The 25,325-nt window shown below is 37.4% G+C and overlaps 1 protein-coding gene across 5 annotated transcripts in view; it reads left to right on the top strand.

Annotated features, from left to right (window-relative positions):
- The window catches only part of RAPGEF6 (Rap guanine nucleotide exchange factor 6), a gene marked incomplete at both ends in the record, with an annotated part of 190,947 nt that overhangs the window by 125,300 nt on the left and 40,322 nt on the right, over positions 1-25,325 (top strand). For 3 of the 5 annotated variants that reach the window (XM_084252765.1, XM_084252767.1, XM_084252764.1), the window contains 4 exons: positions 3,439-3,642; positions 8,417-8,525; positions 13,808-14,048; positions 19,744-19,901. In XM_084252765.1, the coding sequence (XP_084108891.1) occupies positions 3,439-3,642; positions 8,417-8,525; positions 13,808-14,048; positions 19,744-19,901 (712 nt within the window). Of the gene's footprint in view, positions 1-3,438; positions 3,643-8,416; positions 8,526-13,807; positions 14,049-19,743; positions 19,902-22,735; positions 22,751-25,325 lie in introns of all 5 variants that reach the window. The other 2 variants (XM_084252766.1, XM_084252768.1) reach the window with 1 other exon arrangement.

Genomic DNA, 25,325 nt, shown 5'->3' with positions numbered 1-25,325 from the left:
TGGTTGGACCAGTTTGCACTCCCACCAACAGTGCAGGAGAGTTCCTTTTTCTCCACACCCTCGCCAACATTTGTTGTTGCTAGTTTTTTTAATATATGCCATTCTCACTGGTGTAAGATGGTATCTCATGGTAGTTTTGATTTGCATTTCCCTGATTACAAGTGATGTTGAACATTTTTTCATATGCCTGTTGGCCATTTGCATTTCCTCTTCAGAGAAGTTTCTTTTTAGCTCTTCTGCCCATTTTTTGACTGGATTATTTTCTTTGTTGTTGTTGAGTCTCATCAGCTTTTTGCAGATTTTTGTGATCAGTTCGTTATCATTAGTGTTGGGTGCAAAAATGTTCTCCCAGTCGGTGGGGTTTCTCTTTGTTTTTGTTATTGTCTCTTTTGCTGTGCAGAAGCTCTTTAATTTGATGTAGTCCCAGCTGTTGATCTTTGCCTTCACTATCACTGCTTTGGGTGATGTGTCTGTAAAGATGTCTTTGATGTGCATATCATATAGTGTTTCGTCTACATTTCCTTCTATGTATTTTATGGTTTCAGGTATTAAGTCTAGTTCTTTAATCCATTTTGAGTTGGTTTTTGTGTATGGTATGAGGTAGTAGTCAAGCTTCATTCTTTTGCATGTAGCGACCCAGTTTTCCCAGCACCATTTATTGAACAAACTTTCTTTGCTCCAATGCATATTCTTTGCTCCTTTGTCAAATATTAGTTGACCATAAATCTGTGGGTTTATTTCTGGATTTTCTATTCGATTCCATTGGTCTGTGTGTCTGTTCCTGTTTCAATACCAGGCAGTTTTGATGATTATGGCTTTGTAGTACAGTTTGAAGTCTGGGTGTGTGATGCCTCCATTCCCTTCTTTTTTTTTTTTTCAGGAGAGCTTTGGCTATTCGGGGTTTTTGGTGATTCCATATGAATTTCATCAATAATTGTTCTATTTCTTTGAAGAATGACATTGAAATTTTTATTGGAATAGCATTGAATCTGTATATTGCTTTTGGTAGGATGGCCATTTTAATAATGTTTATTCTTCCAATCCCTGAGAAGGGGATGTCTTTCCATTTCTTTGTGTCTTCTTCTATTTCTTTTAACAGTGTTTTATAGTTTTCTTTGTATAGGTCCTTTACCTCTTATGTTGGGTTTATTCCCAAGTATTTGATTTTTTTTGTTTCAATAATAAAAGGGATGGTTTTTTTTATTTCTTCTTCAGATTTATTGTTTGTGTATAGGAAGGCTACTGATTTTTGCGTGTTGATTTTGTATCCTGCCACTTTACTGTACTGATTGATTAGTTGAATTAGTTTTTCTGTCGAGTTTTTGGGGTTCTCTATGTATATTATCATATCATCTGCAAATAGTGATAGTTTGACTTTTCTTTTCCTATTTGGATTCCTTGTATGTCTTTCTTTTGTCTTACTGCTCTGGCTAGGACTTCCAGTATTATGTTGAAAAGCAGTGGACATCCTTGTCTTGTTCCAGATCTTAATGGGAATGCATTCAGCTTTTTGCCATTGAGAATGATGCTGGCTGTTGGCTTTTCATATATGGCCTTTATGATTTTGAGGTATGTTCCTTGTATTCCAAGAATTTCAAGGGCTTTTATCATGAATGGGTGTTATACTTTGTCAAAAGCTTTCTCAGCATCTATTGATATTTTCATATAGTTTTTATATTTCTTTTTGTTGATGTGTTGGATGACGTTGATTGATTTTCGGATGCTGAACCATCCTTGTGTCCCTGGAATGAATCCTACTTGGTCGTGGTGAATTATCTTATGGATACATTGTTGGATTCTGATAGCTAAAATTTTATTGAGGATTTTTGCATCAGTGTTCTTTAGGGTACTGGCCGGCATCTTTTTTGGTGTGCTCTTTGTGGGGTTCGGAAACTGGTGGTCTAAACGAGTCAAATACTGTTATGCCAGAAGTCTAGTGAGGCAGTGGTACTTTGAGTATGTTACTTGTCGCTGTCACAGAATATTTCCTCCTTCTGTGTTTAATTACAAAGGTGTGTCTTGAAGTCCCACAAACTTCCCTGGAGGTGGGGCAGCTGGATTGGACTCTTGGTTCCAAATCACTGTATCCCCCTCTGGGCTCCAACTTCCTGCCATTGAGGACCAGGATTGTGGGGACCTTCAACTCACCTCTGAATGCACAGGGAACCTTCTCCCTCTGGCTCCTCCGGGAGCCTTTTGCCTGTTTCAAGCAGTCTTTATTGAAGAAAGGTCCCTGTTCTAAAGTGCTGATGTGGAAACCCACTCCCCTGCACGCCCGGTCTGCCCAGGCCTTGGGTGCCCGCTCCCCCTCTGGGCTGGAACTGCTGGCCAGAAGGGGCCTGGTGTGGGCGAACTTCCCAGCTCACCTCTGGCTCCGCAGGGAGCCTTCTGCCGGTTTCAAGCAGTCTTTACTGAACAAAGTTCCCTGTTCTAAAATGGCGATGTGGGGACGCACGCCCCTGTGTGCCCAGACTGCCCCGGCGGTGGGTGCCCGCTCCCCCGCTGGGCTAGGATTGCTGGCCAGAAGGGGCCTGACGCTGGCAAACTTCCCAGCTCACCTCTGGCTCATCCGGGAGCCTTCTGCCAGTTTCAAGCAGTGTTTTCTGAAGAAAGGTCCCTGTTATAAAATCGCGATGCGGGGACCAGGACCTAAATAACTTTCAAATGACTTTGAAATCTTTTCTAACCTGTGGTTACCTGGAAACTTTAAAAAGGCATATTAAGAGGTCGTGTTTTTGTTTTTTGTTTTTTTTTAAAGATTTATTTATACAAGCACTGGGTACAGTCAGAAGTGCAGGAGGGTAAGAAAATTCACCAGAGCCAGAGCGGGGAACAGAACAGGCAGAGTGACGAAATACACTGCTGAGGGGAGCAGCGGGCACAGCAGGAGAGGTCTTCACACCATGTGGGACACTTACCATTGGCTGGGGATTGAACCGGCGCTGCAGAGGCTGTGGGCAGCTTCACAGCCCAGTGCTCAACCTCTGCGCCACCAGGGTAGGGCCCCCCTTTTTTTAAGATTAATTGATTTATTCAAGAACCAAGGTACAGGCCAGATGCGTGGGAGGGTGAGAGGATTCATCAGAGACACAGGGATAACAGAACAGGCAGACTAATGAAACACACTGCTGAGGGGAGCAGCAGGAGAGACAGGAAAGGTGTGCCGGCTGGGATCAAACCGGCGCTGCAGAGGCTGTGGACAACTTCATGGCATGCGCTCAACCACCTGTGCCACCAGGGGAGGCCCGAGGTCGTGTTCTTCAGAGTACTTTGGAGTAGATGTTTTCTGTACTTCAGTGTTACTTATGCTGGCATACATGTTCTTTGCTCTATATTTCAAATGTAGCTCTAATTCTGATCATTTTAGTTGATTTTTTTTAAACCTCTGTAGGTATAGATATATACATTTATGTAAACTTTACCCTTTCTGCTTTATAGAAAATGAACGGTCATCTCCGGTTATTGAATATTGCTTGTGCTGCAAAGGCTAAGTGGAGACAAGTTGTGCTGCAGAAGGCTTCCCGGGAGTCCCCTCTGCATTTCAGCCTTAATGGAGGAAGTGAGAAGGGATTTGGTATTTTTGTTGAAGGAGTAGACCCTAGTAGCAAAGCTGCTGATGCAGGACTGAAACGTGGTGATCAGGTAAGTAACTAGTAACATAGATTGAAGTCTTTTTATAGGTCTGCTATTTATATCCTCACCTGATGTTTTTTCAAATAAGCATGATCAATGTAAAAACATTTTGATAATATTTTTAAAGATTTGTTTATTTATACAAGCACTGGGTACAGTCAGAAGCATGGGTGGGTGAGAGAATTCACCAGAGTCATAGCGGAGAACAGAACAAGCAGACCAACGAAGTATACTGCTGAGGGGAGCAGCAGGCGGCAGGAAAGGTCTGCGTGCCATGTTGGACCCTCGCCCGTCAGCCGGGGATCTAACCGGCACTACAGAGGCTGCGGGCAGCTTTGCAACCCAGCACTCAACTGCTGCACCACTAGGGAGGCCCCCCATCCATTACTTCTAATGGAAAATTTTAATATTATGTTACCAGAATCACCCTGGTAGTCTTGGCACTATCAGCACGAACTGATTTGAATGTTTAATCCATCCTCCAAGGGTTAGGAAGCATATGGTAGCAAAACTACACCCATAAGCAGAGTGAGCAAGGTGAGGGACTACAGAAAAGGAGGAGACTCTCAGGAAGTTGGTAGGGGTTATTCTCGCCATGTGCTGTTAGGTTACTATAAGTACCATATTTCAAAATATGATCTACTGATAACCTTATTTTTTTTTTTTTTATAGAGGCATGTTTTCTTTCTTTCTTTCTTTCTTTTGTTTGTTTTTGTTTATACAAGCACTGGGTACAGTCAGAAGCGCGGGAGGGTGAGAGAATTCACCAGAGCCAGAGCGGAGAGCAGAGCAGGCAGAAGGACCGAAGTACACTGCTGAGGGGAGCAGCGGGCGGCAGGAGAGGTCTGCGCGCCATGTGGGACCCTCCTCCAGTGGCCGGGGAGCAGCCTGGGATCGAACCGGCGCCGCAGAGGCCGCGGGCAGCTTCGCAACCCAGCGCTCAACCGCTGCGCCACCGGGGAGGCCCTGATCTACTGATAACCTTATTGCTGAAATTCCATACTTCAGTCAAAAACTGATAATCAGGTTTTTGATCAAAGCTGTCTAGAGGATTCTTGTGAAAACCAATTTCTTTCCCCAAATGTAGCTTAATCACTTGGGAAGCTTGCTTTTTTCCCCTCTTAAAACTTTATTCGTTCGGGCCTTCCTGGTGGCGCAGAGGTTAAAGATAGCACTATCAAGCTATCACCAGCCACTGCAACATGAGTTCAGTCCCTCTTCCTGGCCAGCCAGGGAGCTACCCATATGGCGCAGGGGACCTCTTCTGCCTTGCCCACTGCTCCCCTCAGCAGTGTATTTCAGTAGATCTGCCTGTTCTGCTCCCCACTTTCTCCAGTGAATCCTCTCACCCCTGCACCTCTTGCTTACACTCCAGTTCTTATATGCATAAATAAATAAATTTTTCAAACTAAAACTGTATTCATTAAGAATGTGACTTTAGGGCCTCCCTGTTGGCACAAGCAGTTGAGCACAGCGCTGTGAAGCTGTCCACAGCCTCTGCAGTGCAGGGTTGATCCCAGCTGGCGGGCGAGATACCCACATTGAAAGGCAGACCTATTCTGTCTCTCCCGCTGCTCCCCTCAGCAGTGTATTTCAGTCAGTGCCTGTTCTATTCCTTGCTCTGTCTCCGGTGAATCCTTTCACCCACCCACACATCTGGCCTGTACCACATTTCTTGTATGCATGAATAAATCTTAAAAAAAAAAAGAATGTGACTTTATTTTATTTTAAACTATATGGTCCTGCTTTTTTAATATGAGGCCATTCACATTATGAAAATTTCTACACTTCAAAGCAGTGGTTCTCATCATGGGGTGATTTTATATCCAGTCCAAGCCCCGAGAGTTGACAGTGTCTGGAGGTATTTTTGGAGACTTGGAGATTACATCTGGATAAAGATTATGGATGCTGTCTACAGCCCACAATCCCACCCCCATGAAAAGTTATCTGTCTCAAAATGTGGAATAGTTACCCCTTCTTTCCTAAGGGAGCATTTAAAAATAGTTTCCTGTGCCTTAACCCAGACTACTCAGGATATATAGTAACTAGTATCCTGGAATCAAGAATTTTTCAAATATTTTATTGTAAACACATTTAAGAATCTCATTCTTTTTATTTTATTTTTTACATTTTTCATTTTCATACAATGTATGCATTATCATCTCGGTTGTAGAGCCTGTGAAATTCCCACCACGCATTCACCTGTGTTCTGTCACTATAGTCCCTTGTGCTCTTTCCACCCTGTTTTGATCCTGCTCCCTTTTCCCCCCTGCAGAATGTCTCTGGTTTATAGTTTCTTGTTGATTGTAATTTTTACTGTATTATAATTCTTTTTTGTTCCTCATCCCTTATTTGGATCGTCTATATTCCTCCTATAAGTGAAATCATCTGACATTGTTCTTTCTTTTTGACTTCACTGAGCATGATCCCTTCCAGCTCCGTACATGTTGCTGCAAATGGCATGAGTTTATCTTTTTTGATTGCTGAGTAATATTCCATTGTGCATATATATCACATCTTGATCCAGTCATCTATTTTGGGGCATTTGGGTTGTTTCCATAGCTTACCTATTGTGAATAGTGCTGCTATAAATGTAGGGGTGCAGGTGCCCTTTTGAATTAATGCTTCTATGTCCTTTGAGTAAATGCCTAGGAGTGAAGTTGCGGGATCATATGGAAGCTCCATCTTTAGCAGGTTGAGGAATCTCCACACAGCTCTCCATAGTGGTTGGACCAGTTTGCACTCCCACCAACAGTGTAGGAGAGTTCCTTTTTCTCCACATCCTTCCCAACATTTGTTGTTGCTAGTTTTTTTAATATGTGCCATTCTCACTGGTGTAAGATGGTATCCTACTGTAGTTTTGATTTGCATTTCCCTGATAACAAGTGATGTTGAACATTTTTTCATATGTCTGTCGGCCATTTGCATTTCCTCATTGGAGAAGTTTCTTTTTAGCTGTTCTTCCCATTTTTTGACTGGTTTATCTACTTTGTTTTTGTTGAGTCTTGTCAGCTCTTTGTAGAATTTTGTGATCAGCCCTTTATCATTAGTGTTGTGTAATACATCTGTCCTTTCAAAATGTAAAAAAGAAAAAAAAGAAATCCAGTAATGTCATTCATGAGAGAGGAGAGAAATATATCATGCTTTTCTTCTCACCTTAGCTTTCCCAAGTGTCACTGAAATTATTTGAGGTTTTAGATCGAGATTGTCACTTTTTAACATTGTTTCTTCTCTTTCAAGAATACCTTTGCATTTGCATTTAGTTTTACAAGCTTATTACCAATAATCATTAAGACATTTACTCCTGCTTTACTGATTTTATTGATCGTCTTCATTTCAACTGTGCCGTATGTCCCTATAATTTTGATTAGTTTCACTATTGCCTTCTAGTAATTCTAATACCTGTTCTGGTACTTTTCTTCAAAAAGGACAGTTGGGTACTGTAGTTTTAGGTCCTTGCATTTCTGGAGATGTTTTTGTTCAGCGGAGTATAAGATTATTTATTTACAGGTTTTTTTTTCCCCCTCAAAAATTTGAAGTCACAGAAAAGTATCACATCATATTAGTGTTGTCTGAAAGAAGTCCAAGCGAATTTTATTTTTCTTTTCTAGGTGCTTTTCCTTCCTGCTCTTCTGCCCACACAGTGATGCTTATAGATTCTTTGTTCTCTTTCCTTGCTTAGAAAACCTCTGTGTGGCACTGTATGATCCATTTCAGCACATAAATGCAAGACATTTTTTCAACTCTGGGAATTTTCTGAGATTTTTCTTTTCCTAATACTTTGATTCCTTCTCTTTTGCTATACTTTTAGAATTTTGTCAGTTCCTGAGATCTATCCTCTATCCTGCTTTTAATTTTTTTTTTTTTTGCTTATTATGTTATCTCCTAGTCCCGTGAAATTAATATTTTTTAAATAAGTGTCCTGTATGATTCTGAGATAAGGCTAATTTTGGGGATCCCTGATGTGAAGGATCAATACTGTCACATGGAAGAGAACCCATTGCAGTTGTGCTTGCTGCTTTTTGACTATTGATTCAGTCACTGCAAAAAATTGTTATTTAATGTAGTTTGAATACCACTTTTAAATGAATTATCTCTTTTATTGGTTTTTGTGGGTTTTTTTTAAGTTTTCTTTTTTTTTTTTTTTTTAAGATTTATTCATGCATACAAGAACTGGGATACAAGCTAGATGTGCGGGAGGGTGAGAGGATTCACTAGAGACAGACCGGGGAACAGAACAGGCATATTGACTGAAATACACTGCTGAGGGGAGCAGCAGATGAGATGGTCTATTGCACCATGTGGGTATCTTGCTGGCCAGCAGCGATCAAACCTGCGCTGTAGAGGCTGCGGACAGCTTCACAGCGCTGCGCTCAACCTCCTGCACCACCAGGGAGGCCCAAATTATCTCTTTTAAATACAACAAATTTTCATTTAGAATGTTCTATTAAATTTGTAATACACATGCAGGTAATTTTCATGAGTTTATAACATGATTAATATTTTTACTTCATATGTAAATCTTCTGTATTTTTGAAAAAGCTTAAGATCCAAACGGATGAACTTTATTAAAAAATTGTTAATAGGAGATATTTGGGAAAATAGAGCAATGTAAAAGAAAGAATTAAACAATAATCCCATTACCACAGAGATAACCGTTATTCACCTATGGGTGGTGTTTATTCAAGCTTCATTTGATTTTTTCCACCATTAAACTTAAAGTTGTCAAAAATACTAATACTGTTTCTATCTTAATTTGTATTTTTCAAATTCCTTTTTAAAGATAATGGAAGTAAATGGACAAAACTTTGAGAATATTACATTTGTAAAGGCCCTTGAAATTTTGAAGAATAATACTCATCTTGCACTTACTGTGAAGACCAACATTTTTGGTGAGTTTTGTTGCGAAAACTGGACTTTTTGTAATAGCAAAAAAGTACAATGAAAAGGATAATAAAATGTACATGTTTATTTTTAAGCTATTTTAACATTTTTAGGAACTGTTGAAATATAGTATATATTCTAGAATTTTTTTCATTATATATAAAATAGTCTGGTATTTTAGTAAATTTTAAAACGTGTGCAATTATTTTCAGTCTGTCATTGTAAGGGTGCTATTATGTACTGTATTTTGTAGGGAATACTAAGTAAAACTTAGATGTCATAAATTTTTTCCCCTGCTTATGTGCTAATCAGTGTACTTCTAATGTTTTACCTTTCTGAAGTAATAGCATGAATGCAAGATGATTTATTTAATGAAAATAAAATGGGTTTTTTGTTTGATTAATCAGTGAACTAGATTTTCAGTAACAGCAAACTATGTAAAAAGTGTTGGTTAGTGTGCATATTGTGTGTTTTGATGATATTCATATTTTGGTTGAAAACAGTAATCCTGTACTTTTAATTAAATTTTTTTTTCAACTTTCAGAAAAGACCTATTTTACTTTGGTTTCTTCAGCTACCATAGGCTTTTCTCTGAAATTCTGAGACGGCAAAAGTAAAAAACCATATTATACTAGAAAACTCTCAAAGAATATTTAAGAAATCCTTATAAAGTAGGAAGGGAAAATTTCTCTTAAGTCATGTAGGCTGCAATTTGAGAAGTAAGAGTTGAATTTAAAAGTATGTGTATGGAAAAGGAAGTATAAGGGTTTTTTTTTCTCATTTTGGCTCCCAGTGTGCTGTACTTAGTCATATGAAAAATGAAGCCTTTGGTGTTTTTCCTCTTTTTTCATTGAGTCCCTTAAGTAACGTGATGTAAAATCTGGTATAATTGTGTATTGGCATTTTCCTAATACATTAGTTCAGCATAGAATAAACAGATAAGCCTTGACAGTTTCTCACTTTTGGAGTTTGGGCTAGCATCTGGAAACATCAACTTTGGTATTAAACTGACGGGATTCCAACTTTGAAAAATACAATAATAAGAAATTGCTCTTATACCTAGAGCAAATTATTTCACCTCTCCAAGCTTCATTTTTTCCATCTCTTTTTCATAGGACTCTTAAAAGGTATCAGATACCTTTAAACTTTTTGTCTGGCACTTAATGATTACTAACTAGTATCAAATATTATATATAAAAATAGTAGAGGCAGTGTAATGTAGTGGTTAATAACAACACCTTAGAAGACAAAGTAGGTCTGGAGGGTGCAAAATTCAGGGAAGCTACAAACTCACCATTCTTTGAGTGATGAGAAACACTTGCCCAACTAGGTAAATGTGGCAAAGGTGAGGAAGTTAATTAGTATTGTAGAGAGGGGCTCATAGCAGTCAATATCTTCTTCCTTATTGTAGTAGTATTCATCCTAAGCAAAACACCAAAGTGTTTCTCAAAGACATATTAGTAAAATATTTGTAGAAATGGAGCACTCCTATCTAGAGATGGTACTTACTCTAATAATTATGAAATTACCACGAAGCAAAATTGAGCAGTTAGAACTTGCATTCAGAACTGCATGTAACTTGCAGTTAGAACTCCTGCAAAAAGGGATGTTGTGATCAGAAAATGTATCTGTTTAGATTCTCCAGCAAAGTATACAGAGTTGATCATATGTTAAAATTTTACAGCCACAGATTACCAGTCTTAGGAAAACCAGGTCTTTGACTGGGTTTGGTGTGCTACCTAACAACGAGTTTACAGATTCTGGAGAAAATAGTTAATTTAAGGGAAAGAGAAAAAAACATTTGTAAAACTCTGCTCAGAGATTTTAAAGGTTATTACTTAAAACAAGAGCAGGACAATCATTGAGGAAAAAAAAACAGTAATTTACAATAAGGTATCACTTGCATCCTTTTTGAATACCATGTGTGGGGTTCATCTGAAGTTTGCTTCCTGTTTTTCCCCCTTTGTGCTTTACTTTGTATATTTGTCTAATAACCCATGTTTAAACAAAGTTATCTTGTTTTTGCTATATCCAGTCTGTTGTTAAATACATATAGTTAGTTTAATTTTAGATGTTGAATTTCTCAGTAATAGAATGTCCATTTGAATCCCTTTATAGATGTCATTTTTCTGTTGCAATTGTCCATTTTTCTCACCCATTTTTCTCTTTTTTGACAAGATACAATATAAAATCCTGTGTATAACGCCAACATTTGAATTATATTTAATTCTATTTTCTCCTTTAACTACCTTATTTTCTTTGTCTTAATAAGTTTTCATTGTATGCTGTATTTTATGTATAGCAACTTAGAGAATAGTAAAGTAAATATTTTCTCACAGATGGGATCTGCCATTTCCTCTGGTTAAGCAGATATAGAGTAAGAGGAATTAAGTCAAGCTGGGGTGCAGAATTACTAAGACTGTGTACAATGGTTTCAAGTTGAGAGCAGTAACTGTCATGTGCTTTATGTAGGCCCCTCTTCTAAGGGAACTTTGTACCTAAGCACCAAGAAATTGCAGGAAATTTTACTCAGCTTTTTCTGCCTCGTTCATTTGGAACCCCTACCACTCTACTCCCAGTCTCTACCTAAGGCGTAGATTTTGATTCAGTCTGATGTTTGTCTTTTTTTAATATTTTTCTCTCCTTCAGAGATTTTGAGCTTAGTTCTTTAACCTCACGCTCCAAGTAGATAAATATTGTGTTTCTTACTGTCTCTCCCTATTTTGTGATTTGACCTCCTAAAGTACCGTGACACCAATTTTTAGCCAATTCCCAGCTTCCTCCATTGTCTTACTAACAATGTCCCATGGAGACATTGCAGATATAAACTGCTCTCCTTACTGGTTGGTACCCTTACCACAGTCAGGAATGTTCTGTTGCTCATTCAAAGATTACCTGCTCTTTTCAACAGAAAATTAAAATGCTATATACCATAGCGTTATCATCTCCTTCCTCTACCTTGTCCTCTAGTCATTTTCTTTTTCTTGTACTTTTATTTCTAACATAGGGACTTTGAATTTGAGGTTTCATCTACCTAGAATCATTCCTCCTTTGCCTAGCTAAAATCTACTAACCTTAGTGATCTCTTCTTTTTTTTATTTTTTTTTTAAGATTTATTTTTATTTATACAAGCACTGGGTACAGTCAGAAGCGCGGGAGGGTAAGAGAATTCACCAGAGCCAGAGCGGGGAGCAGAGCAGGCAGAAGGACCGAAGTACACTGCTGAGGGGAGCAGTGGGCGGCAGGAGAGGTCTGTGCGCCATGTGGGACCCTCCTCCGGTGGCCGGGGAGCAGCCGGGGATCGAACTGGCACTGTAGAGACTGTGGGCAGCTTCGCAACCCAGCGCTCAACCACTGCGCCACCGGGGAGGCAGTGACATGATAGAGAAGATTTTCCCTTTTTCACTATTTTAATTATTTCCTTGCTTTATGTTCTCTGTGCACCATGTGTTTTAAGCTGTGTTCCATATCAGGAGGAATTTATAGACATCTAGTATAGTGCCTGACATGAATATTTTTTGAATGGATGACTGTCTTAATTTTAGCTTCGAAAACATTTTTACCTTTGTCACATGGCTTAAAAATACAGTGAAATTAAAAAAATAATTTACTTTGTAATGTGTCAATTTTATTTATTTTTCAAAGATTTATTTATTTATACATACAAGAACTAGGGTACAGGCCAGAGGTGTGGGGGGATGAGAGGATTCACCAGAGACAGAGTGGGGAACAGAACAGGCAGATTCACTGAAATACACTACTGAGGGTAGCAGCGGGCGAGTCAGGAGAGGTCTGCTGTGCCATGTGGATAGCTCCCTGGCTGGGGATAGAACTCATGCTGCAGTGGCTGCAGATTGCTTCATAGGTTGTGTCTTAACCCCTTGCACCACTAGGGAGGCCCTGTAATGTGTCAGTTTTAAAGGCTTAGTACGTTTAAATCTTGTAAGTCCTTTGATTACAATTTTCAGGGGTTGGGGTTTCAGAGGGCCACATTTATCCAGTTCATAGCTTTTCTTTTATAAATGTATCTTGAAGCTGCTGCTCAAAGTTGCACCACTGATAAGCTGAGTATTTGGTTCTGCAGATCATGTAACTGAATATGCGACCACTATTTCTCTTTCATTCAGTTCCTTAGCCCCTCCTTGAATTTTTAGGAAAGTTGCATTTCACTGTAACATTTATCGTTTAGTCTTCTTTGCCTAGCAACTGATCTGTCTTATTTAAGCACACACATTTTAAACAACAACCAAAAACATCTTTTCCTTGCCATTAATTAATGAAAAATAGGTGATAGAAATTTTCTTAACTGGAAAAGGAGATACTCGGGGGTTCTAGACCTATAGCCCCATACAGCTTTATCATATTTCTGCCTGATCTTGGAGAGGGATAGCCCCTTTCAGAAAGTGAAAAATTGGATCCAGGCAAAGAATGCTAGATAGTCAGGTTCTCTAATGTTCCTGCACCTTCCTTTCCTTTTTACTTTACTGAGTGACATAAGTCTCATAAATATGACCTTGAGGAAATTGTTGTGTGTTTGTTTCTAATGAAAACAGGTCCAGCAAAAGCTCCTCCTATTTTTTTTTAGTGGCTAAATTTTGCAAAACTGAGCCTGACTATAGTACTGGTATCTCATCTCAAGTGATTTATGTTATAAGAAATAATACATAGGGCCTCCCCGGTGGCGCAGTGGTTGAGCGCTGGGTTGCGAAGCTGCCCGCAGCCTCTGCAGCGCTGGTTCAATCCCCAGCTGCTCCCCGGCCACCGAAGGAGGGTCCCACATGGCGCACAGACCTCTCCTGCCGCCTACTGCTCCCCTCAGCAGTGTATTTCGGTCCTTCTGCCTGCTCTGCTCCCCTCTCTGGCTCCGGTGAATTCTCTCAGCCTCCATGCTTCTGACTGTACCCAGTGCTTGTATAAATAAATAAATTTTTTAAAAAAGGAAATAATAGAATTTAAATAGCTAGATCTATAAAATCTGAGTTTTACAGTTATAATGCTACCTAAATAAGAACCCCTGGACTCTTCAAGCATGCTGATAGCCTACCTATCTCCTTTGCATTTTCCCCAGTGACTTTTTTCATTCTTGGGCAAAATCAGAAGTATGATCGGGTATAAAAACTGAAGAGAGAAGTAGATGTAGCTGGTAATTAAAGGATGAGTATAAATTTCATGTTTAATGCATGAGACTGTGAAAGAAATCAGCTGTGTTTATACTTTAGATTTGTTTTTGGTGTAAAAGCCTTCTAAAGTGAAGAAAAGAAATGACAAGTGTATTTATTTATTTCCACAGTTTTCAAAGAGCTACTTAGTAGAACTGAACAGGAGAAATTTGGTGTACCTCATATTCCCAAAATTGCTGAAAAAAAAAGTAATCGCCATTCAATCCAGGATGTACCAGGAGATATTGAACAGACATCACAGGAGAAAGGAAATAAGAAAATAAAAGCAAATACTGTTTCAGGTGGAAGAAACAAAATCAGGAAAATTTTGGATAAAACACGATTTAGTATCTTGCCTCCAAAACTATTTAGGTACGTAATTCCAATCCCAGTCACATAAGCATTTTTGTGTAGACTGTAAAATTTTTATTTTTGGAAGGGGGGTGCTGGGTCAGTTTTATTTTTTATGCAACTAACACATCTTAAAATCTATAAATAATCTGTAAATAAGAATAAATTCTGCATGTCTTCCCATAACTTCCGTGATAGATTAACTATACTTCCATTAGCCTTAACTTTGAATTAAAAAAAAAAAACTTATAGAGATAGGGATGTCATCATATGATAGGGAGACACAGAAGGCATGTGATGTGTTAAAAATTTGTCCTTTTAGGGATATCTGTGTGCTAGCTGTGTTAGTGGTTTTGGATTAAAGGTACAGCAAAATGTAGCAGTAGTAGCAAGGTAGCTAATTAGGCAACTTGGAACTAAGTAAAATGTCAGTTCTCATTTACACAGTACAAAATCTCACATTTTCTGTCAGAAATTATTCATTTAATTAGGGGCTCACACAGGATTGAAACATCCTGAGCTCTGGTCATAGTGTCACTCATTTCTAGAAAGTTTATTACTCATCTTTTTTGAGTGACTGCTGTCTTTGAGGTCAGTGGTTTATAAAATCATAACTTTGAAATGGTAAAATTATTTAATATTAGCTTACTGTGACATGATAGCATAGTGAACATTATAAAAAAAAAGACTTGTTCTCACAAATAATAATGAGTAAGATTATAAGAGAGGTCAGCCCACATTGAAGAGATTGGGAATGGTTTTGGATGAGCAGAAGTCTATGAAAGTTCACAAATGGGAGGTCCTCAGAAGGTTATGCCCTAATTACCATTTCCAGAAACCTGATGTTTTGGGGTCTGGATTATCTATATATCCTATACCTGGTTCTCTTTTGAACAGTGGCAAACTTGTAATACATTTCATCTAAAACTAGAGAGCATTGTGATTGTAACTGACTTTAGCTTGTTTGTGTCACATTCCAACGAGCTATTTTCAAGTTTTAGGCAGTTAAATCAGTATCTCACCTCCACAGTATCTCCTTCAGGAAGTAGGAATTGCTTATTCCACTTTGGTTACAGGAGGAGGCTTGGAAATTGAGGGGATTGAGAGCAAACTGAGTTTTTTTTTTTTTTTTAAGATTTATTTATTTATACACGCACTGGGTACAGTCAGAAGCGCGGGAGGGTGAGAGAATTCACCAGAGCAAGAGTTGGGAACAGAACAGACAGACTGACGAAGTATACTGCTGAGGGGAGCAGCAGGTGGCAGGAGAGGTCTGCGCGCCATGTGGGACCCTTGCCTGGGGGCCGGGGATCGAACCAGCGCTGCAGAGGCTGCGGGCAGCTTCGCAGCCCAGCACTCAACCGCTGCGCCACCAGGGGTGCCCCCCCCCCAAAGTGAAGCATCTAATAAGAATAGTTTTACTTAAAACTTTTTTTTGTTATTCCATAAGCATTTATTGAGTTTGCTGTTTTGTGTCACCAACAGACTGTTGGCTATGAATACAAACATGAATAAACTGCTGCCCTTAAGGAGTTAATTATTAACTCCTATAAGCTGGCAGTATCTTCTAAACATGTTTTATTGAACTGGAATGCTAATAATTTCATTTATATAAATACCAAAGAAAGATTATTTTAGGAGAAATCGTGAAAGTTTTCTACTGGAGCCTGTTTTGCAGAGGGAGCTGATTTGTCATTTTACCTTTCAGACTGGCCCTTTTGCATTTTTGAGACTGTATGTGGTATTGGCATTAGCCATTTGAAATTCAGACCACACTTTTTACTACTTACATTTAAAAAATAAGTAAAATTTCAATAGGAAAGTAGGCAGAAAACATGAATTATGTTCTGTATCAACAGTAATCAAGGATATGCAATCTAAAAAAGGATATCATTTATTTCATTAAAGATTGACAGAGAATTGTCATTCCAGAATTGGTAACATAAAATAGATAACATCTGTGGGAATAAAATCATGCAAACTTTCAATAAAACATTTGGGTACTATTTTTTAATAAGATATTTAAAAATGTCCGTACCTTTAATTCAATAATTACATTTTTATAACTATATATGTACACATACATATGCATTTACACAGAGATACTCTTAATAGTATTACCTATATTAAAACAAAATTGAAGACCTAAGTGTCCAAATACAAAGGATTAATTAAATAGTGCTATATGCCAAAAAAAATGACTACAGGAAAAATGATGATACTGTGGCTTTCTCTAATGTGTGTTTTTATGGGAGAATATTTGCCTGCCTTCCTTGTTTTAAATTTTCCACTTTGCATGTTTACATTTTAATTTAAAAATAAAAGTTTTCAATGAGTTTAATTCCAAAATTTCTGAACATTTCCTGTGTTCCAGGATTCTATGGAAGAGACACTTGGTCTCAACCTTTTTCAGCTCCAACTTATTTAAGAAAAGGGGTTGGGTTTTCATAGATAACTATAACAATGTCTGTATCTGTGAGAGGAGCAAAGAAAATGAATGCAAGGAAGAAATAGTTGAAATGAGAATAGACAATCCCAAAACCTCTAACCATAATATAATTTTTAAAAAATATTTATTTATGCATGTAAGAGCAGAGGTACAGGCCAGAGGTGGGGGGAGAGGGGGAGAGGATTCACCAGAGACAGAGTGGGTAGCAAAACACCTGGATTGAATGAAATAAACTGCTGAGGGGAGCAACGGGCAAGATAGGAAAGGTCTGCTGCACCGTGTGGGTTATCTCCCTGGCCAGGGATCGAACTCGTGCTGCAGTGGCTGCGAATAGCTTCATACTGCTGAGACTTAGAACCCTATGTGTCGCTAGAGAGGCCCCATAACATAACTTTAAAAAGAAAGAAAGGTCCTGAAAATTAGAAGGAAAAAATTTCTTGATTTTGAGTAACATTTGTAAAGTAGGACATAACAATGTGGTTTTTATTGACCTGAGAATATTCCACAGTACAGGAAGTTTGATTTTTTTTTTCAATTATTTTTTTCCATTAATCACAAATTGTCTACATAACATCTTTATATAATTCATTGTAATAGTTCAGAAGTATACTGCTTGTTTATCAGAAATTATTTTTCTCCCTATTCCTTGTCACTATACTTTTGTTTGCTTTTAGTATTGGGATTATTTTTATTTGCATATTGATATGTCATCTTTTATGAAGGGCTAATATGAAACTAAAATACACTTTATTGTAAGTAAATTTAGTGTTGGGGAATTATTGAGGTATTTTTCATCTTGTTTTTGTTACTGCATCACCGTCTCAGGAGACTGTTTTGGTAAGAAATGACAATTGTTTTGCAAATGGGCTTTATCAGTTCAGCTTCCAAACAAGCATGGATATTTTGCTAGTTATATACGATTTCATTCATGTCATAGCATGAATTGTACATAACAGTAGTATAGTTTTCATTTATACATGTTCATGCCTTAATTATCATGAATGCTAGCTTTACATTATAACTGTACAGTGTCACATCTATTGCTTATAAAAAGAAGTAATGTTAAATAACATCAGAGAAATAAGGACTTCTAGTACTTCTTTGTAGTAAATTTTATCTTGCTGCAACCAGTGTAGCCAGTTACCTTTAATAGAAAATTTAAACTTTTTAACATTGTTGAAGTTGCCTCCACTTTGATTATTAGTAGGACCAGCTAATTTCTCCAATAGTTTGTTTCCTTGGATTCCTTCTGTGTCCAAACATTGGCAGATTTAATTCTAAAAGTCATTTTTAAACTTTTTTATAAAACACGTCTAAATAATTGAAATTGTTGCCAGATTACTTACAAAGCTATAAATAAAATATCTGGGAAATCCCTCCTCTTTTTTTTTTTTTTTTCTTTTCCACACCTAAAACAATTAGTTCTGATTATAAAGAGTTCTCATTATAAAGTTCTGATTATAAATTAGTTCTCATTATAAAGAGCCAATTTACCATAGACACAAATAAGGTATTTCCTCTGCCTTATCTGTATCTATCAGATTAAACTCCCTTCTCTCCCCAGAAAACATTTTCTGTTTCTGTGGAGCCTTTACCCTTTGTACCTACTCTGCCTCCCTCTGGTTTTCAATAGGAATTGCTTAAAATTCTCTCTAGGTTTGTACAATTCTGTTTCAATTTTGGTCAAAGCACTGTCTTCTTAAAAATATAATCCTGTTTTTCTCTGTATAAAACATTTAACTGTATTACCTAATTTAATTCTCACAGTAACCCTGGAGGATAGGTAGTACTGTTCATATTTTTAGGTGATGAAACCAAGGTGCAGAAACAAAATTTCCCTGAGGTCACACAAATAATAAGCCAGTGTGTCAAGCATAGCTTGCTCTTAAAACACTTGTCTTTGCTCTTTTATGTTTTCGTGCTTTTCATGACTCTGCTCTCTCTTACCCTGGCCCTTTATGTTGTTGTCTATTAATAGTCCTTTAGTGGTTTAGTAGTGCATTCTGCATAGTTTCCAAATCTCCCTAAATTGTAACTTTTACTCCTAAAGTATTCTAGATATATCCCATATTACTCATTTTTAAGACAGAATAATCCATTTCATGATACTAGGTAAGTTTTCTGTGATACCTCTGTATATGTACAAGTACTGGATAGAATGCTGCATTGAATAAAATATAGATAGAAATTAATATTAAACTAAAGCATTGGTTTTTAATGTAAGCACAACCCTTAGAAGTAAATGGTATTTTTGTTGATGTTATTGTTGAAAACCTTTTTGTTCATTTCAGTTCTATGTTTTGCTTATCCTATGTTTTAAAGAACTTTTGAGGTACCTAAAACTTAAGTGACGGTTGAGTTTTTTTGGTTTTTATTTTTTCCTTTGATTTAGAGTTGCTTGAGTAACACTTGTAAAACATGTTAAAAGAAGAATATTTACTTTAACATGCCCATTTGATCATTGTTTTTGAGCTCTGAAAAGGGAATTAACTTTAGATAACTTGTTTTCTGCTATGGTTTTGATGTTCTCATCTAGAGAACAGCTAATAATTAGACCTGAGAGATCCCCCAAGAAACACTGCACCCTTAGGATAAACTTCAGAGGCTGAAAATCTTTTAATGTATTAATTTCTGGTCCTTCCCCTCTTCCCTTTCCATTTCTCTTCCCTGCCGCACCTCCCCACCTTCTTTCTGTTTGTTAAGTATTCCCATTATTTGTTGCTATTCTCTGTACCATCTTCTTGTTATCTTTCCCCTAGTCTTGCTGTTTTGGACAGTCACCAAGTTGATCATATGTTTAAAGACCTCTCATTTTGTCATTTGAACCTGACTCTTCTGTTACATACAACTTGTCATATTTGGGGTTTGGGTTTTCGACCTGCATCCATTCTTGGATTAGGTCACCAAGCCTTTCTGTGGAGAGACAGAGCCTTGCTGTGGCTCTGCGTTGTTGGATACATGTATTATTATTGCCTGAAACTGGCAGATCATAAGGGCTCCTTAAATATGCAGGTTCAATTTCTGTACCAAAACCAACAGAAGATAAATATGATTATTTCTCTATGATGTAGAACAATTACTTCGATGTATAAGTTCTATTTTATTTCAGTATAATTGTTAAAAACACTTCATCATTACAGTTGTCCAGTTTAAGTTAAAACAAGCCCTTTGAATTGGTTCTATTAGGCATCAGTGCACAGAGAACAGAAATGTTTATTATTAAATTCCTTCAAATAATTTAAAATGATATATGACATTCTTTTGAAGTGATGGAGGCCTGAGCCAATCACAAGATGACAGCATTGTGGGAACAAGACACTGTAGGCATAGTCTGGCTATAATGCCTATTCCTGGAACTCTCTCATCAAGCAGCCCAGATCTCCTGCAGCCTACCACCAGCATGCTGGATTTTTCCAATCCTTCAGGTAATTTTTGTTTGTGATTTTATGCTCTGTGTTGGCACCAAATGGTTCAACTTATGCAATTCGTAGTGGATTTGCTTGTAGCCCTCTTCTTTCATTTCTAGTTTATGATGATGGGGAAAAAAAGGCCATTAAAGAGAAAACTAGATCTTTTTATCTAAGCTGGCATGGTGCCTCCACCTATATAAAATAAAAGTACATAGAGATTACATTTTAGTATCTTTTGTTAACCCTAATTGAAGCAGTGGTTGAAAGCAGAGATACGACCTCTCAGACCAGAAGAATTTTATCCTTGGTTTATAAAAAGAATAGGGCAGATTATTTGAATCAAAGTAGCCTCACTTCTGTGATGTACAGCAATGTATTAGTGATTGTCTAGTAATTGATTTTCTAGAAATTGACCTACCCCCAACCCCTGTCATGTATTGTTAATAAAATACCATAGCTTCTTTTTCATTGATGTTCAACTTTTAGTGTAGTGCATTGAGTTCATTGTTCTGCATCTCTTAACACCTAGTCTAGAGGCAGAAATTATCATTTACCTATATAACCTAAAATTTCATTACAAGGTTGAAAAATGTTGACCTTGAAGAATTATTTGTATATCAGTCACTTGAAAGGATTTAAGATGTTTCGATAAAAGACATACAGAATTATAAAGTAAAATACATAATTGTGTCCAAGAAGAGAAGGGGAAAAAATACTTCTACAAAGATCAGTGAAGTTATGATGCTGCTTCAGTTTTGATACTGAAGTTCCTACTATCTAATATAAAAAGGTAGGGGGGAGAGTGAACTTGGTATTAAGGAGTAAATATAAAGAAAGTAGTAAAGTTCATGGTTTTTTTTAATAGCACCTAAAATAAAAATTCTAGGACATAGAAAAAAAAAATGCCATTTTAGTGCAAGCAAAGCGTTTCTGCCTGTCCTTTTTATTTTTAAAGAGATTACTAAACCCAGTAATCTGTCTCGACACATCCTACTCTCTGCTTGACTACCAGTATTCTTTCTTGGACAAAGATGTTAATGAGTCATTACTTTGCTTAGAAGTTTCTAGTGATTTCTAGCTTTCTAATTGTCACAGTTCAATCGTGAAATTAAAATCTCCAGATATTTGATCCTTAACATAAGGAATTGTTATAAATAGTTAAGTATTTGCCTGAAAGGCTAAAAAAGCAAGCACTAAGCTATTTCAGAGGTTAGAAAACTACAAAGTGAATTGAACTTCTGGTGCATGAACAGGATGCTACTACAGGGTGAAAAGTGTTACTGGGACTAGAGAAACAAAAAGTCCCCACACACAAAAACCAAAGTAGCAAGTCTCTTTTTAATCTTGCAGTTTACTTCCTGTGCCCCTTTTGGGCAGAAACTAAAAGGGAACCAATTGAAAAGAAAGGGGTTTGCAGAAGCCTCAGCCCAATCATAACAAAGTAGAGTGGGTTTGGAATGTTAACCCTTTGCACTCCGCTGTCCCCTCTCAGGGGACATCGGAATTCTAGCATATCACTCGGATGTCCCCTCTCAGGGGCCATTGCAATTTATTAGTGATTACGGGGAATTGAGGTTATTTCAACCAACTTTTTGAGACATGCATGTTTCCCTGAAGTTTTATCTTGAAATGGTACAAGAAATTAAATCAAAATATCGTAAAATGATTCGGAGTGCAAAGGGTTAAGACAATAAGGTGATAAATATTGGTGTCCAGTTTTCCCAGCATGATTATAAACACCTTTTCTAGCCTTCTGTTCTGCCGTTCCCTTCATCCGTCTTTCCTGGGTATAGCATGTATCTTCAGAACTCTCCGTCCATGCTGTTTTGCACCGATGGAGTGCTTTCCCTGCATATCCCATGAATTTTTTCTTACTCATGTATCTTGACCTCAGTCATTAACTCATCTGGGAAGCCCAGTTTCATAGCTACAGATTAGTCCATCCTTTTCCAGAAACACTAGCACCTTTTCTTTGTCTCTCTTATATTGCTTGTCACATGGTATAGCATGGAAATTTGTTTTCATGTCTACTTATTTGTGTTCCACAGTGATACATCTTAACACTGTATTGACAAATTATTTCACGCTACCAGAGCATAGGCTAAATAAGCATATTTTTATTATGGATATTTAGGGACTTACAATTTATAGGCTACATAATTTTTAAATGGGTATATTTTTGCCAGGATATGTAGAAAAGGACTGAAAGAGTAAAAGATGGGCTGTAGGGAGAGGAGAAGGAAAAGTGAGTGAGGTGCTTAGCTAGAGGAAGAAAGAGAGCTGGTTGGAATTAATAAGATTTAGAAATTAATCTTTTATCATAAAAATTCAGACATCTGGAGATACTACTTATCTTGATTTCAGATTGATTGCATAATTCTCATTGAAACATGTTGAAAGGACTGATGATGCCCTTTTAAAGTCTAAGTAAAGATCTGTCTGTAAAGATGTTTACAGCCTGTGTCCATAGCAGCAGTATAGATGAACATATGTAAAGTAGGTTTTTAACTTAGAAATCATATTTTTAAACTCTAAAATGCACAACTTTATGAAAGACCTTGACAGTACTATTTATATTTATGTAGAATAAAATATTAATTACCAATTAATTCCAAATTTAGCTTCTTAAATTATATATGACACCACTGAATATTAGCTGTGTACATCACATAATATATATTATAGCATGTGTGACATCAGTCAAATTTGATTAGCATCTATCAGTCTTGATCCCAGCTGTGTTTATGCTACAGGGTTAAAGATTAGAAAGTGAGGACAAAGCTGTGTTCAGTAGTTTGCTTTTGATTGCTGACATTTTCATGGTTTTGCTTTGTTTCTGCTGCCTACAGCTGTTGGTTTTTACTGTAAGTATCTTGAAGACTATGGTATTATATTGCTTATGTTTGTATTCTTTCATTATTTTGTAAAGGTAAAATAATGCAGAATTGAATGAAGTATAAAGAAGTTTTCTTTCTACTTACAAGGTTGCCAGTGCAAACTGGCATGTTTCCTTTTAGTCATTTTCTTTGAATATATGTTTTTGTACTCATATATAATGAGAGTATACCTGCAATTCTATAACTTGTGAAAAGTTTTTTGGAATTTTTAACCAAACACAGCATGAGGCCTAAAAGAATTCAGAACATGACTAAAAGGATTGTGAAGCTGAAATTTTTTTTCTGTGTCTGCATATGGAAATTTTTGCTTTCCTATTCATTTAATAGCATAAACATTTGATTTCTTTAATATTTAGTAAACTTCAGATTCTTTTGCATTTCAAGTCTGAGTTATTTCAACTAGTTTCTAATAGTAAAGATACATAAAGTTTTTTTTTAATCACTTGCAGGGAAAGAATAGAATGTAAATCCTCCACTCCCCAGAATTAACATTTGTTCATTTACTCATGTATTCTTCCAGAAATTTCACAGTACATAAAATGTATGTGCAATTTCCTTCACTCTGAATGATAATGCTGTTCTTTCTGTAACAGGGTGTATTCTTCTTTCAAAAATTTTAAGCAGCTGATAGCATTCAGCTTAACCCCAGTGCCCTACTGCTGGTCATTTACATTGTTGCCAGAACCTCTGTGTTTACATATCTTTACATGTTGTATATTTGTATTAATGTTATATTTTTGAATTTTCTCACAAATTTTGTGCAATGTTGGTGTCCAGTCTTATTTTTTTTTTAATAAACTTCTGTTACTTTTTTTTTTTTAAGATTTATTTTTATTTATTTATACAAGCACTGGGTACAGTCAGAAGCACGGGAGGGTGAGAGAATTCACCAGAGCGGGGAGCAGAGCAGGCAGAAGGACCAAGGTGCACTGCTGAGGGGAGCAGCGGGCGGCAGGAGAGGTCTGTCGCGCCATGTGGGACCCTCCTCCAGTGGCTGGGGAGCAGCCGGGGATCGAACCAGCGCTGCAGAGGCTGCGGGCAGCTTTGCAACCCAGTGCTCAACTGCTGTGCCGCTGGGGAGGCCCCTATTTTCTCTTGTTAAATGAGTACCTACAAAATACCTATTTTGCCTTTTGGCCTGCAAAACTTTAAAATATTTACTGTCTTACTCTTTACCAAACAAGGTTACCAATCCTTGATCTATACTATTAAACTGCTACCCTGTGTTTCCTTTGTGACACTTATCACCTTACAGATTTTCTTTTTTTACTTGATTATTTGTCTTTCCTTGAACTACCACTTATTCTCTTAAATATTAGCAAACTCCCTGAGACTTTATATTATTACTGTGTCTTTGTCATCTGGAACACATTCACACATAATAGTTACTCTATAGATATTTGTTAAGTGATTAACAACTTAAAAACAGAATGAATGGCAGTTTTTCATTATTTTAAAATGTCTTCCTAAATACTTGAACTTTTCTGATTTTTAGTATGAAAGGGTGAAAACTTGCATCCTCAAGCATTTCATGTTTATATTTTATTCATGCAAGCTTATGATTAGCACTTTGGAAATTGTAACTTTGGTTAGAAAACCAGATAATCTGATAAAACCAGTTACCTGATTTTGATTGTTTTGCTTTTATTCTGGCCTATATTTACCATTCATGTAATTAATATCTGGTTGCCATGTATGATGTTCTCCCACTAAAAGTATGTTTGTAAATATAATATATCTGTAACAATTCTAAAATAGAAAAGGAATTTTACAGTGACACTGATTTCAGTACAGAGAAATATTTTCTTACGTCTCTCAAATGTTTTTCTAAGTTATCATCCGTAACCTTGGCAGATTCATCAAGGTTTGGGTTATGGGGTGTTCTTTGGATAATCCCATTAGAGAGCTAGAGGTACCCATTTATAATGTCTGCAGCCCTCTTGTGTGACTATGTCTCTTTGCATAGGAAACAAATAGCTTTAACAGTATGACTTTTACATTGGTTTACAAGATACTTAGCTCTGTGTTACTTCACAAAGATGTTATAGTATTTTGACAGCAGTGTAAGAGGACATGAAATGTGTGCAAATTGTCAACCTGTCTTTGTAAATAAATATTTGAATAAATTAATAAAATGGGATCAAAACATCTCCCCATTCTCTCAGGGTCAGCCAGTCCTGCTATCTGAGGCTCAGCCCTCAAAGATCTAGTTAACTTATCCAATTCTGGGGCCCTGGACAACGGAGACCTGTTTTTATGAAGATTGTAGGAACATTACAAGTAATGTAGTATGGTGTTTGACCAGTTTTGTAGAGTTAAGAGATTAATAGGGGCCTCCCCAGTGGCACAGCAGTTGAGCGCTGGGTTGCGAAGCTGCCCACGGCCTCTGCGGCGCCGGTTCTATTCCCAGCTGCTCCCCGGCCACCGGAGGAGGGTCCCACATGGCGCGCAGACCTCTCCTGCCGCCCGCTGCTCCCCTCAGCAGTGTGCTTCAGTCCTTCTGCCTGCTCTGCTCCCCACTCTGGCTCTAGTGAATTCTCTC

The sequence above is a fragment of the Talpa europaea genome (genome assembly GCF_964194135.1).
Source record: "Talpa europaea genome assembly, chromosome: 13".
NCBI classification, from domain to species: domain Eukaryota; kingdom Metazoa; phylum Chordata; class Mammalia; order Eulipotyphla; family Talpidae; genus Talpa; species Talpa europaea.
Note: the sequence above shows the minus strand (reverse complement) of the source record. Positions and strands in the feature narration are given on the sequence as shown.